At 37.2% G+C, this 16,103-nt stretch overlaps 1 protein-coding gene across 3 annotated transcripts in view; it reads left to right on the forward strand.

The window, feature by feature from the left end:
- Positions 1 to 16,103, forward strand: part of SH3KBP1 (SH3 domain containing kinase binding protein 1) — a 211,470-nt gene that overhangs the window by 106,819 nt on the left and 88,548 nt on the right. For 2 of the 3 annotated variants that reach the window (XM_036382203.2, XM_036382221.2), the window contains exons 5-6: positions 6,729 to 6,852; positions 12,066 to 12,140. In XM_036382203.2, the coding sequence (XP_036238096.1) occupies positions 6,729 to 6,852; positions 12,066 to 12,140 (199 nt within the window). The remainder of the gene's footprint in view (positions 1 to 6,728; positions 6,853 to 12,065; positions 12,141 to 16,103) is intronic. The other variant, XM_036382211.2, reaches the window with a different exon arrangement.

Consider the following 16,103-nt stretch of genomic DNA (forward strand, 5'->3'; position numbering starts at 1 on the left):
CTGAATGTAAGAAGCTTAGTGATCACTGGTTTTGCTCTAACCTAGCTGTGCACACCAGCTCTGCACAGCATTCTTCCCCTGGAATCAGACATGCTGTGTCACTTAACCGACCTCATTCTGTCTGTGAGCAGTTTTGTAATGGGGGAATTCAAGGTTATGAGAGCAATGTATTGTGAACATATTGTAAACTCCATATTGTAATGAGTTTTGTGACATCACATGAACTGTTTCCATTGGGCAGTTTGAAGTATATTTCACCTCCCGTGGCCACGCAAATACTACTTAAACATTTTAAGTTGGTGTCTTTTAAGAGTATATTGATGGAATAAAACCTTTTCCTAGTATCCAGCCAACAAATTAACTCTACTGAATGAATTATGTGATTAAATAATTTAGATGACACACTAAGCATCTCTTATGGAATGTATCTCATCTCTTTTTAAATTTGAAAAACTTAATTATACATACCTGATTTATTTATATCCAAAAGAGACTGAAAATATCAGCACTGAAATTGAAAAATGTAGAACTATAGTAGTGAAACATTCCATGTACTTGCATGTGTGTGCTTATAGTTAAGGGTATGTTTTTTGAAACCCACTTAGGTTTCTCTTTTGGGTGAAAGTAGATTAGCTGGCAGAATAGGGAAAATAGGATATTAAATAGAAATTCTCAGTGCTTCAGGAAGTATTGTTGTGGGACCTTTATTTTCCATTATGGTTGATACCAAGCAGTTGATGCTGAACACTTGTTGTAACTTCCTCTTCTGCTGTTATCATAACAGTATTAATTCCTCGAAAAAGTAGAGCTGAATGTGTTTTTTGAAACAGGAACTTTTATTTGATGCAGGAAGTTGCACCAATGAATGTGCTGATTTAATTGTTTACCCTTCTGCTTTTAAGTAATGCTGCATAAAGAGTCATTGCATTGGAATAGAATTCGTAGTGGTTTGTCATTATACAATCCTTCTTATTTCAAATGATAAATATTTGAGGTGATTGACTTTTTGTTTAAAAAATATGTCTTCCTCAGTTGTGAAAGTTGAGGGGTTTTTTTGCAAGGGCTGAAATCATGCTCTGTTATTGTAGAAAACTCCCCCAAAGAACCAGAAAAAGCCTTTCCACATAGGCAACAATTAGAGAGAATTCTTGTAAAATACAGGTTATGTTTATAATTACTTAGGATTAAAAACTGGATGTTATCTTCCACATTATTTAGAGCACTTCTGTGTAATTGGAACATTAATGGTAATTCACTTTCCATTTCCAGTTGCTCTTTTCTCTCATCCCATCTTTTTATTCATGAATAGGTCTCAGATTCCCACAGATGATAGTATTTTTTGAATCTTCCTAAGAAAGTTGTATCAGTTGAATTCATTGGTTTAATTGACTTGGATTAATATTTTAAAATCTCCATGGATTTCTGTTTTGTTGAAAATAAATGGATTCCTAACTGAGTTACAGCAAATAAAACTGGTATTATTTAAGTCAAAAAAACATCTATATCTCTTCATGTAGTTATTGAGAAAAAAAAAAGTTAAAATTTTGCTTCTGGTTGAACAACTCATTAAGCTTTTCCTGTTGCAAAGAAAAGCTAAATTGGACTTCATTATTAGAGAAATGTGCTCTGCTCCTCCTCAAGATCACTGCCTGCAGCACAGGGTTGACAGAAGGGAACACAAGTCTCAGATGCCTCCAACAATGTCCAAGTGTGTTTTCCCAGATTCACGGGGAAAATAGGTTACACTGACATCACATGGGGACATGCAGAGGGTGAGGATGTCTTCCCTTCTCCCACCTCTCCATATTTAATAGCATCCAAAGCTACCCAGATTCTTCTTCCTGCTGCCAACGGATGGGATAAGATGTTTTGAAAGGGTTTTTGTGCCTGTAGTGGTGGTAGGTTAAATGGAAATTCCTGTTGTGGCAGAAATGACTTGGGTTGTAGGGTGGATTGAAACAACAGCAAGTTGAATTTTGAACTTGTCACAGATGGATATCCTTAGAGGTTGTGTGTGTTCAGAATTCACATTTCCTTCCTATTTGTCTGAAGCAGTTAGAAATTAATTGTAATAAGATCAAACAGTCAACACAATAGATAAAATGCTTGTCCTTAATATAGGTTTCCATAACTACAGAGACACTGATACCCATGAGACATTAATTAACAGACTTAAATTAAAAGTACATTTAAAACTAACAAGAGAAGAATTTCCATCATTGTTTATGTTCATGTTTATTGTGTGATTGATAGCTTTTTGCTTGTCATTTTCCTACCTCATTAGCTGTAACTCTAATTACAGTTGTTCCAAAATACAACTGTAACTAATTGTCTTATTAAATGCAGATATCTGAATTCCAATCATGTTTCACCCTTACACTTTCAGGGGATGCCAGATAATTAACCTGCAGCATGAGAGTGAGGACATTTGGCATGTCACTCAGGAGTTCTAAGGCTGCTTGTATTTGGGATTACTCTGTCCCTGTGCTGCTATGTACCTTTTGGCCTCCTCCTCCTAAGACAGATTTTTGGCAATGTGTAGTGCATGAAGTGAAGCCCACAAGTCTTTGACTGAGACCTTCTGTAATGCCACTGAGCTTATTCTTTGACTTTTAGGTAACATTGCCATATATTACATGATCAAATCCTATCAGTAACTATTTTTAAGTTATAAAAATGCAAACTGAATTTTGACAAATCTGTTGCCTCTTATTTGCACGATTAGTGGGTGGGTGTTTTTTGGTCTTGTTATCAGATTAAGTGATGCAACCCATGTCCAAGAACAAGATAAACTGAGGATTGAGCTGGACTTTTCTTACAGTGACATTTTTTGGCATCTATAGAGTTGAAAGGGGAATGAATATTTAACTGTAGTGAGGGGATGGTCTATGCCACAAATACAAAGCTGTATAAATTGCAAGAAAACAGCTGGTAATGAATGCTGGGGTTTCACATCCCTCAGTTACTTTTCTGTGGAATGTGCCAGTTATTCCAGATTCTCTTCTAACAGGTTGTTCACAAGGATTTCTATGCCTACTTCTTATTTGGTTAGTTCATGTGGTAGGGGACTTTTTTGGGGAAATATGGGTGCAAGTACTGCTGAGTCCATATAAGGTCATCCAAGTTCTACATGATTGCTTTCACAGTCCCTTAGTTTCTTATTTAGAAGAGATATTAAAAAACCCCAACAAAACCCCAAACCACAAAATCAAACACTCAAAAATTCCCAAAGCACATTTTGACACTTTAAAATAAAGAACTCTGAAGCTGAAAAGATTCCCTACTACAAAGTACTTGTTCATTTTTATTTTTTTCTTTTCTGCACCCGAGTTATCAAACAATTTCCAGATATATTCTGCTGTACCAGAATCCCAAGGGATGGCTGACACCTTAGGGGCATGGCTGTCTCTGAATGCACTCCCAGAATAAGCCATCAAGTGGCACTGTAGGCACCATCTTCTCTTGAGGTCTTGCTTCCAAAATTTATTTTCCCATTGGCAGTGGATGTGATTTGTTTATTTTGCCTCTTGGGAATCGATGTTTTTAATTTCCTTTCAACATGTGATTGCTTTTGTCCTTTGAGCTCAATGTTTTCCATTAGAATTTATAAACTAAGGGAGCTTTTTTCCTCTGCTTTCTGTGCTCTAGTTCTCTCAAAGCAAAAGAAAATCTGTTGACCTTGAGCTTCTCTCTCTCCTTTTGCCTGCTTCTGGCATTGCTTTTATTCCTGGGACTCTGTTTTAGTTTCAACAGCTCAGAAAGACTCTGTTATGATCCAGGGAGACTTTCTTCCTTTTGAAACCTTTCCTGACTCTGTGAATAATCTGTCAGCCTAACAGGCAAAGCTGCAGCTTGTAGAACATCTTGTGGAACAGGCCAATAGAGGAATTTATTGGAAATACACTTTAGGTCACTGATTCCAAAGAGCTGAACATTTTAGTTCATTTAACAACTTTAGCCTATTAATTGTATAGCAAGGTGTAAGCAAGCAGCTGTGGCAGTCCTAGATTTCCTGGCAAGCAGCTGCTGGTAGAACTTCTTTCCCAGCATAGGGACATGACTGCCAAAAGAAGCCCTCCTCTTTTTACATTGTTTGGTTCAGCATATGAACGCTGGGCATAAATCAGGACATAAATGTATAAATTCTGAAAGCACTTTGTTTTAATAGCATGGTAACAAATTTTATTGAGTTTGTGCCTCCAGATGGATTACCCCCCATGAATAATGGATTTTCATTTGTAAGATTTTATTGGCTGTGAATTATTGCAACTTTTCAAACCATATGATAATGGAATGCCCCAGTTTGGGATAACTTAATCCTGGAGGTATTTTAGTGTCTTGTATTGTATGGATTCATCTCTAGCTGGTGTGTTTTAAGGCTTAAGGATATGTAGCAGATAGCTTTAATGTTTAAAATACTTAAAGCCTTTGATACTTTTGATGAAAATTTCCTAATAAACCTTTGGGAGGCCCAGTTTGACCTCAATCTCTAATGTCTTGCTAACATGATTCTGCATTTCCCTTGTGGAAGAAACCCCTCGATTTTGCTTTAGATTTTTTCTGAATTTATAGAATTATTGCATACAACATGGTATTTTCAGACAATTAATTTTTCAGTCAGCTGAAAAGCTTAAAATATGCTAATGAATGATCTGAGCATATTCATGTGCAGTTTAGATTTAGCTGTCTAAAGATCTTTATATATATTTCTATACATATAGATAGAGATCCACAGATCAACACATCACACAAAGTGCTAATTTTAACTGTAAGAAAACTCTGAAGAGAAGTAAGCAAGTAATAGTAAGAAAGTAGAAGTAAGAAAACTCTGGAAGAAGTAAGCAAGTGAAAATTACTTGAGGAAAAGATGGAACTGAATGATATTGGTCACATTTTTTGTCAAGTAATCTCAGTATCTTGCAAAGCAGGGATCTTGGCAACTGTGTAAATCCTCTCATTAATCTTCTGGTCAATCAGCTAATGCAGTTATGGTTTAATATTTAGCTCTAATCAATATAGCCACGTGGGAAAAATTGAAATATTTTATGGCTCAAAGAGTCTTGGCCATTTTGTGTATTTTCTATATAACAATGATATTTTATATGGAATATAACATTTATATCAGATGGTCTTTAGAGATATAATTTGTAGAGTCTGAGTGCTGTGTATCATGCAGTTTCAGGTTTCCATATTGCTTTTTATTAGTCTGGAGAGAAGAAGACAAATATTCCCTTTTAGAGACTGATACTGTGATGTGAAAAACTGCACCTCACTGAAGCCATTGAGTGATATGTGTGCATTCTATCTTCTCAAGTAGCAGCAGGACAGTAAGAGGAACAAGATAATTCCCAGAGATGTGTTGGAGCTCACCAGTGTTACTGAGGCATTGAAGGAGGGGAAGTTTTGTCAGGGACAGATACTGAGATTAAATGAAAGTCTGGTCTGAACCACTTTCAAATTAAAAAAAATTTCAACTCGTGAGATCAAGAAATGTGGGTTTTTTTACTAAAATGTCTCATGTAGCTAAATTGAGAAAAATGCACACATTCTTCTATATTTTAAGGAAATATTTGGTTGTATTATTATGAGATTTCTTTCCTAAGGACTCAAGTATTTCACAGATAAGTGAAAAGACTTTTTACAGACTTTTTTTCTGTGACAATTAGCTAGGTTAATTTAAAGTGTGGGGTTGTTTTTTTAACAATAAAGTTAACTTTCTCTTTTCATAACTGAGGAGAAGATAGGCAGGAAAGATATGAGTCAACCATTATTGGAGACTGATGTGTCACAGACCTACACTGTCCTCTCCTGTCATATTCTTAGTGAAGGGACAGTGTCTGACAGATGAAAAACATTTATCTATCAAGAATGTGTTTAGCTGATGCATATAATCAGTCATTTCTTGCTGTGCCATTATAACCTAAAGGCATTTCTATGGGCTGTCGTTTCACTGCCTGACACCACCATTCAATCCTGAATGGATTATAGAGGAGAGAGTTTGCAATTTTAAAGTGATATTTCCTCTTGGGTTTTGGCTAGGTAGTGTCCTTCCTCCTCCTGACACTATCATTATTATTATTATTCTGTATTTCGGTACCTCTTCGTAAATCTCGAGACAAATGTGCATTAGTACTATTCTTTGTTCTCCATGGGTTTCTTACATTTACACATGAATGATGTAGCAGCATTCTCAATTTCTAAAATACAAAATTTCTGATTTTGATGGGGAAGGCAAGAATGTTTTAATTATATTAAGATAACAAAATTAGATTCTCTGAGTAACCCTTTTTAGGTGTTTCTCTTTCACCATTAATTACTTAGGGAATTCAAACAGAATCTGCAAATCACATCCACTAAGGTGATCTTGAATAGCCATACACTGTGCACTGAAAATTTACTGATTGAATGGATATCCATAAAAGTTGAAATTGTAGAGACAACATGTGCTTTCTCGTTGCTCATTTATCCTTTTATTTAATGCTCATCCGTGCTTCTGACTGCTGTCAGCACTGCTGACATTTACAGATGGGTTCATGCATCTCTCTTGTTTTCACTTACAAAGAATAAAAGAGAGGTGTTCTGGCTTGGAGCCCATGCCATGTGCTCCTTATACCTGAAATTAATTAATATAAACTATTCATGACTATTACTGCCATTTATTGAATGTATATAATGATACTCAGTAAAGTGTTGCTTATGTAAAACCCCATTTTTTTGTCTCTATGTAGGTGGAAGAGGGCTGGTGGGAAGGTATACTTAATGGAAAGACTGGCATGTTTCCTTCCAACTTCATTAAGGAACTCTCTGATTCTGATGATGTTGGAATAGCACAGGAGGAGCAAGTAAAGTCAAGTAAGGAAAAATTTATTATTGATGTACTGTACGTATGTTTGTGTCTTTAGCTCGTAACACATTGATAGGATAGCACATTCTTATCTCTTGCTTGGAAGTGTTTTTGAATGTCATGTTCTTAATCTATGCTGAAAGGGTCAGAAGATGATGATTTATGTATACCTGCAGTGCTACCTGAGTTGCAACATTGTCAGTGCTCTCTGAGCTGTGTAAGACTTGCTGAGCCACAACAGACCAAGAGAAGAGAGAAGGCAATGATGGTGACTGCATTTGTGTTCCAGAATTAGTTACAAGGGAATTTTTGTCTTTAGAGGTGGAAAGTACAAAGCGGCTTATTTAAAGTGGAGGAATTAAAGTGCCATGCTTTCTATAACAACTCCAGTAGATGAAGGATTGGTAATTACTGGTGTGGGACATGCAGCACTTTTTCCCTCCAGGTGCTGAGCATGTTTCTATCACCTCCGACACCCACTGCCCCAGCAGCCAAAGGGAAAAGGGCCAGAAGTGGGACATGGACTTTGTTCTCTCATTTACAATGGGCCAGTACTGCTGCAGGTGAAAAGCATGTTTGGTAACTAAGTTTGCAATAGTATAAGCATGGGAGTGGGTTGTCCTATTTATAACTTCTTGTGGAGAATAACCTGAACCAAAAGTGTGCTGTTACATTAAATGGAAAGCTGTTGGTCCTCATGTTTTTTATGTTCTTCAAGCAGCTATTACTTTTTTTTTTCCTAATTCAGTGATCAAATCTGACTTTTCAGAAAAAAAAAAAGTCAATTCTATTTGCGTATTTCAGGCTAATTCCACAATACTTGCCGAGGTCTTCCTATTTTTAGCACTGCAGATGTTCATTGCTATGTAGCATTCTCCTGAGATCTCTGAATAAACAGAAGTCAAAATTTACCAAAACCTTTATAGTTTACTGTGTCAATAAAAGGTAGAAAATTATAACACTTTTTTCTGTTTTCCTTATTTTTCCACTTAAGGCAAATTTTTCACCCCTATTCCATAGCACAAAAATAAGATCCTGAAAGCCCTAACACTTGCAATTATGGAAATATTTTATCTTTTTTTGTAATGGAGTACATTTTCATATGTGAATGTGTACTGGTGACTTACACCAGTAGGTGGTCTGTGCAGTTCAAGATATTTAAATGTAACATTCCTTCAGATTGGAATTAACATATTTTAAACTTTAAAATTTTAATGTGATGGAGAGGGAGAAAGGTCATTAAGTGAAGGTGCATGTTTCAGTGAGATTGCAAGCCACTTTCTATAGTCTGTATAAGCTCTCATGAATTATGTTAGTTATAAACACAGTGAGTCTTGGAAGAGCTAATTGTGTAGAGTAGTTTCAGCTCTGGAGTCTGTAGTGTTTGGTACTATATAAGTGAACAAGGTAGGTGATAATGTTTGAAATGGAATATCCCAATTTTTTCTATATGAATGAATGAGTATTCTTTCTTTTCAGGTAATTTGGTAATATATACTTCATAATAAGCATCCTAAAAATGGCTTTTAACAAAAACATACATTGGACTATGCAAAAGCAGCCACAAAGCATTAACTTTTGGCGTCCATTGTGGCCCATGCTATTTTCAGATTTGGGTTTGTGTGCTGGTTCTGACTGTTGGTGGAACCCAAACCTGTGATACCTTTATGGAGAAGGCAGCAATAAGACAAATATTGTTTTTGCATCTTTAAATGTAACTGTAGGTGGGAGATGGGTTTCCTACTTTCTTGTATTTAATTTAATGCTTTATGGCTATCTGAGGAGCTATTAGATATACCTGTAAAACAAAAGAAGACTTTAAACATCCTGAGAGAAAGAGACAGTGACTCAAGGAACGCTGAGATTGTTATGGGCATTTTAATGTTTTTAATTTATTTTTTCTTCAAGTAAAACTATAAATTTAAGAATTGCATTCCCCTAGGAGAATTATGGGAAATGTACCCATTCAATTTTTCTGTATGTGATTTATGTGATTGATACAGCTGTTGTTCTCCAACACATAATGCTTCATGAGGCTCTATTCAGGCACACTGAATATCTGGATTTGAAAGTCTCTGCAATGAGATAGCAAAAATTTCAACAAGTTTACACAACTGACTAGGAATGATAATCTCATTCAGTCTGATAACATATTAAAAAAAAATTGAACAAGTAAACCCTGGAAGATTTGGCCATCAGGCTGGTAGCACTGCTGAAATGCTCTAGGTTACATCTCAGAAAGGTGTTTATTCATGCCTCTAGGTCAGCTCCTTCCTCCATGGATGACAAGATGTGACAGCACCTTAAATCTGCAATAATTCCTTTTTGTTCCTCTGGGAACTTTGAGTGCATCTGTATCACAGGACTTTGCAAGGTGGAATCCTTGAATATGAATTCTGGATTTTGAAGCTGGCGCTTGGGTGAGGGGTTGTGCCCAGGCACTGAACTCAGACCCTGGGCAGCCACAGAGGTTCTGCTCAGCATTCAGAGGAGCCTAGACAGGGCTGGGGCTTGGTTCTGCAATCTTGAGCAGCAGCCTTGAACTGTACAGCCCAACTTGTAAAATGGATAAGGTAATACTTGGCAGATTTACTGTGAGACCTGGGAAAATGGCACAAGATATGTGGAGAACTGGCACCGTGCAAATCCATGAATATTTTTAAGTTAATAATTAAATTTAACATCTTGGTTAAATTAAATTAAACTTGATTTTTAAATCACATTTTACTGACTATCTATAAAGAGAATTTTTGAAGGGCAAATGTAATTTTGGTGAACTCAAAGAAAAAGAAATACAGAAGAGAAAAATTACATAACTTGGCTTTTTAGGAATAAAGTTAATAAAAACCTATATTTCTCTGTCCTTCTGTTACAATCTACACCAGCCCCAATGGACAGAAAAAAGTCTGATTTTATTGGTTTTGTTCTGTCCATGTAAATTTTATGGCAGATCAGAGTAAACAGCCAGAAGAAAATATCTTGGTTTCTTTTCATGCTCTGCCATAGATTAACCTCAGAAGCTTGTCCAGAGCAAAAATTTCCTTTTTTGAAAATGCCTGGGGCTAGTTTTAGAAGTGCCAAATATTTCTGAATCCTGACTGTGGGACTTAGCTTGAACCTTATTTGGAAAGGTTTGGGAAACTGTGCCTCCTCTTGATGGTGTGTGCTCAGCAGGCTGGAAAGCAAGACTGTTGCAAGATCAAAATATCTGGGGGGTTGTTTCTTTGATTTTAAAGTATTTGTCCCAGCTGTAAGGTGATTGCCAAATTTCTTCTTTTCAAAGGCGCATTTTGGAATGTAAGTACAGACAGGACTTAGAGTACTCTTTGAGTAAACAGCAGTTCCTTGCTCTTTAAAGCATGCTCTTAAATGAAAATATTGCTTTTCTTGGGCCAGCTGTTACAGCATGAACAGGTAGTATGCATTATCAATTTATTACTATATTAGATACATGGATTATAAGATTATGTCCCATATTTCTCAGAGATACAGTATTAATTTTAAGACTATTTTCAATACCACTTCTTGTCAATATAGCCTGTTGAGAAGCAAAAAGTTGACATGTAGTCAAAAAATTCTATTTGAGATAATCACAATTTCACATTGAGGAGGTTATTTCAATAAGCATTTAGTATATTCACAGCAGTGTCATGACAGCATTGAAAGGTGGCCTTTTGTACCTTGCTGTCTCTGATGTGCATTCTCTAAGGTACAGCTGGGCCTCATGGTATCTATCAACTATTTTTGGAACCTGTTAGTGATGACGCCTGAAAAGTCCTGGCTGCTGCTGATAGACTCATCAGCTGAAGCTTCAGTCAGGCAACCTCCTCTGTTTTGAGTTCTTAAAACTTTAGATTTCCATTACTGTCTCTCTGGCTCTCCACAGCGTCATGAAGCTTAACTTACGTTTCTCTTAGCAGTGGGTTCATGTTTGACTGTTTTAATAGCACTCTTTTAGTGGTATCCTGTAAAAAGAAAGTGTGAAGATGGATTTCTAGCATTTTTACTTCCTCATTACATAAAACATTGCATAAGGCAATGGAAACATTCTGTTTTTAATTAAACTGCAGTAACAAAACTAAGAATTAGCTTATTATAATATATAAATAAGTATAGCTTTTTATTGTCTGAAAGTCCAACAGAATGATATACAGGAGAAAAAAATCCCACACATTTTTGGTACCAAACTGGGTGTGATTCTGTGTTGTGACAATTCACATATATTGGCTACTTTGCTATAAAATTTTACTAAAGACATAAATTTTTGTGATGGTATAACTAGGGGGGATTTGGAACAAGCTGGCATTGGTATATTCTTGGGCTTGACTGGGTTTTTAAACCTGACACACAAAGCACTTCAGCTGCTCATGCCTTTACCTTCACTTGAATTTCATGTCCTAAATATCAGAGCATGAGCTATCTCACTAGCAATGAAAAAAAAAAAAAAGATTTTGTAATAAAAATGTTATCTTAAATATCTTAGATGAGAAGTGGGATTTGGTTTTTGTAGTTTTACTGTTTTTCCTCTTAATTTTAGAATTTTGCTTTTGTTAATGTCAATGCCAAGTCACACCTGATTAAGCTTTTAGCTGAGAAACTGATTTATTCAGGTTTTAGTGTCCTATCCTTCCTACTAAGCACAGTTTAAGACCAGTTCCCATGTCCAAAAGATTTCCAATAAGTGATCTTGGAAAGAGGCAGTATTTCTGATGCCCACAGGATCCTGGTACATTAAAGAGATGTGAGTCTTTCATTGCCCTGTTTGGATGTCAGCTGTGCTTGTTCAAGTGCACTACATCTGCAGCAGGAATGTTGAGCCACTGTGAGTACATCATTGCAGTAATAATATTTTTTCAGTATTCCCCTGTGCAAGGCTGCAAAAACCAGACAAATAATTTTATTTGCAAGTCTCACAACTTGATGGACAACAGACCAAACCTAAGAAGAATGCATTCTGTTGGACATTGTAAATAACAGCTTTAGCAAAATCATGAGATTCTGTTATCTGACATACATGCAATAAGAATATTTTAACTTCATGTACAATCAGATATGTTTGTTAATGTTCTCGTCATTTTGCTAATGAGGCTTTTAAATGTCAGTGACTGAAAATACAGATTAAAAGCTCTTCCTTTCCCTTCTTTTTACCATCATTCGATCTCTTTACCCCCACCCTGCCCCTTCTCCTTTTTTTGTCTTTCCTTCTCTTGCCTGCTGTCAGGAAAATCTGCCTTTGAAGGGACAATTCTGTACAGAGTGGCACCGGCAAAGATTGACAGCTACAGACGTTATAACAGTGAGTGTGCTCCAAAATCATCCAGCAATAGCTTCAGTCCTCTGAACTTGTTTGGTTTATCTACACTTGTAAATTGTGCCACTGCTACCCACTTATGGCTACTCTACGTGCATTTATCTGTCTGTAAGCTGAAGTCAGTTTGCTGCTGATGAACTGCCCAGCCTTAATGCAATGAGAATGCACCTGTTCCTCCTGTGCATGTGTGTGTTCTGTGTCCATACAATGTCTGTGTATAAGCCCATAGAAAACTGTGAATTACATTGGATGTTTTGGTCTCAGCTATGGTTGGAATCTTATGACCATTTAGTCCCATCACTTTTGCCCCCTGAAATGAGAAGACTACTGATAATCACCACTAATCTTTGTATTAAAAGTCAATCTGCACTAAAAGTAAAGTTTCCATTGTGATTGTTGAACTCATAAAGTATGCTTTGCTTTTCTTAAAGGATATTTTGGGTTTTGATTTGTTTTCTTTTTTGGTGATTTTAAAATTTATTTTTACTGCATGCTCTTCATTTGGCATTCTGTCTTTGACAGTTATTACTCACAGCATTCTGGCTGATACATTTTTTCTGCCAAGGAGAGTAAAAGATATAAAGCTCTTTTCATTTCATGTTCAGGTTTTTGGCTTCTGCTTTTTAAAAGAAGGGCACATCCTGTTTTCATGTTCTTTTACTGCCCTGGTAATATAGAAAAGGAGAGAATGGTTATATCAGATGCAAGACAGAGGAAGCAAGGAAGACAGAAATCTGTCCTTCCACCTGTTTCCTCATGGAGAAATCTAGCTGGAAGATTCACATTTGGTGTGTCTAAGTGCAAAGTGTTCAGTTCTGTCTTCCAGTGAACAGGATGTTGTGCTAGCTTTGGCATCTGCTTTTGCCTGAGAGAGCTTTCCCTTGAGAGGATCCATGCTGTGCTGCCCTTCTTCCTCCTTAATGGGTGGGAGTGTTTGGTCTTCTACCTCTGAGGACTTCTGTCTTATGCATGTTGACAGCAAAGGATGAAGCAGTTCAAGTCACATTATTCTATTCTGATATTTGCCCTTACACCTTTTTTTTTTTGCTTTTCTTAACAAATCTGATCTTTTTTTAAACAAAAATCTATGTGAATGTGTGCAGCTCTGAGTATTTCCTTGTGGAAAATTATCCCCCTGTCTACCAGAATTCATTTTGCAGCTCTTTGCAAGCTCCAACCAAGCCCTTGCTCTGGCTGGAGCAAACTGTGTGGTTGATAGTCTTCAAATTTTTGTGCTGCTTCTCACCTTATATCTTCATGACTGCTTATCAACCACTCAAATTTCATGCTTCTTGCAGAGTTCTTAGACCATCATGCCCTCTAATCCACCCATCTGATAAGCACGATAAGGATTTATGGAGTTAATTTCCAGTACGCCTGACTTCGTACATAAAGATGAAGCTTCAAATCAGATTCGAGGTCTGCCTTTGGAGCCTTTAATTTCATAATCTTACTGGGTAGTGCTGCCCTAATATTACCTTTCCAAGTTTTCCAAAAGCCTGCTCTCCATGCCCAGCCTGTTACTCATTGAGGGCCAAATCATCCTTCCCCTCTTCTCAAGTGATCTAAAGTAAGCATAACTGAAGCCAGGAAGAATTCAGTCACCTTTTGTGCCAGAGCTCTGCATTTAGTTCTTCTTGTTAATCACACTGGCCCATTGTTGTGCCATGTCAAAGAGAGGAAATTGCAAACTGATTTCAGAGTGCAGGATTGGTTTGATGTCTGGAGGAAAGCTTGGTAACCAGCTGCAAGAAGACAGCTTAACCCACAGTAGATTGTCTCACATTGCTCTGGGCAAATACCCATCTAAACTTTGTTTTTAAAGCTGATGAAATATATCTGTTTATACTACCTGGAGTTGGTTTACCTGGAGGTTCAATTCTACCTCCCTTTGCATTTGGTTGAGACTTGCATGTTTTTTCATGCTGCAGAAGTGTGTTACTTTCTCCATAAAGCTGCATCTCAAAAAGCCAGATATCCAGCTACACTTATGGCCTGTTTGTTGCTTTTTGGGTTGGAACTGGGACTGAGGAATTGGTAATACACAAAATCAGGTCAAATGGAGCAGTCTTAAACAAAACAAGGGTTTCACTGCTGTTACTATCAGAGATGCTCTTGCCTAAACTAACAGACAGAAAGGAGGGTGTCTTACTCTCCCTGCTTCATCTATTTACAGCTCACTTCCTGCAAACTTGCTCATCATGCTCTCCCTGAACAAACTGACTGGTGCTGCAGCCAGCTCCTTCCATTTCACGTCTCCTCTATGGTCCATATTTTTAGGCAAATATCCATGAGCTTATGTCTCCAGTGAAAACCATTTGGAGACATTCCACAGAATTGATTTCATTTAGAGATGTCTGGTTAAAACAACTCATAGCTGCTCTAATTCCAGCTTGTTGATTTCTCTGTAAGTTAAGCTGGAGTCAGTTCATAACTTTAGATTAGTTATGCCTAGGCAGTGCTTGGATTCACCTGTATCACATTGCATGAAGTGTTGCTCAACTTTGCAATTAAGCTTAGAGCTTTTACTTCACAAACACATGCTCAGTGCTAAATACTTTTATTTTGAAAGTCATTTTCCAACTGCTGCGTTTAAAAGGCACTTTCTTACTTAACCAAGGCCTGTAATAGCTGTTGAATTGGTCGCTGCTTCTAGAGATACCTTCCACTGAAATATGCAAGATTATCTCCTGCAGAAACACCCAGCCTTGCCTTTTTATGCTGACATGGCTTTCTTGGTCATGAGGTGTGTGCCAGGCTCTGCTCAGCAACAATTCCAGCTCCTTTGGCATTCTGCTCATCAACCTGCTGTCAGAAAATCTTTGCTGCTGCATATGCTGGGTGAAGAGAGAAGCAACAAAAAACTTGTCATTTTGTTGATCACAACCCTCTTTTCTCTCATCCTGCAACTTTCTTGCACCTCCACGAACAACGCTTCTTGGATTTCTAATTTTTTTATTTTTACTGATTTAGTTTCTCTTTCTTGCTTCGCTTTCTTTTTCTTCAAAGATGCAATAACTGAGGAACAGTGCAGATAAAATGCTTGATTTGACAAATATTTGCCTCTCTTTCCTTATATGTGGATCCACAATGCTGTCAGTAATAGCTATTAGATATAATGGAAGAAGATCAGGATCGTTGAAACAGAAACATTCGTGAGTAACCTCAATTGTGTTTTGTGTTTTCTATTGCTCCACCACTTTTTTTTTACCCTTTTTTTGTCTCCCTCCCCTTAATTCTTGAGGAATTATGGCTGGTCAGAGTTCTGAGAAATCAATATGGCTGATGAATTTATGATGTTCTAAACCCCATTTAGGAGTCTCGGAATGTGAACAAAGTTCAATGAATGAGCAAAATGTGGATTTTAACAGTTCTGAAAAGAGGACAGTTACAACTTTGTATTTCTCCTCACCTTGTTACAACTTGCTTGCAAAAAAGAGCTTGTATCAAATACACAGCTGCTACAGGTGCTGCGATGAAAAATAACATCTGAGAAAGAAAAATTATAAAATTGCGGGAGGGAAATTTTCATTATTAAAAATTAGCATCCTGTTTTCTGGAGAACAAATATACAGATGATGTGGGACTGGGGGCTGTGTGTGGAAAAATTACATTGACCGGGGTGAAATGTGAAATCCTTCTGTTGATTGGTATTCCCACTACCAAGTGGTTTTCCATGAGTTTCACAAAAGACCTGCTTGGTGAGTGGCAGGTGAAGAACCCTGCTGCCTGTGGCTGCTTAACTCTCCTTCCACGTGTGAAAACGTGCCTGTACTTGGTGAGGGTGGTGAAAAAAGTAGCTCCCAAATGAAGAGGACAATGGCTGTCTACAGTTGTAGAGCTCCTAAATAAATGATTATTCCTGTTTGCTCTTGGGGAAGTGGCTGGGGAGGTGGGGAAGCCACCAAGTTCTGTACTGATGGCTCTGTGCTCGTGCTGCAGAAGATG

The sequence above is a fragment of the Molothrus ater genome, chromosome 2 (assembly GCF_012460135.2).
Source record: "Molothrus ater isolate BHLD 08-10-18 breed brown headed cowbird chromosome 2, BPBGC_Mater_1.1, whole genome shotgun sequence".
Lineage (NCBI taxonomy): Eukaryota > Metazoa > Chordata > Aves > Passeriformes > Icteridae > Molothrus > Molothrus ater.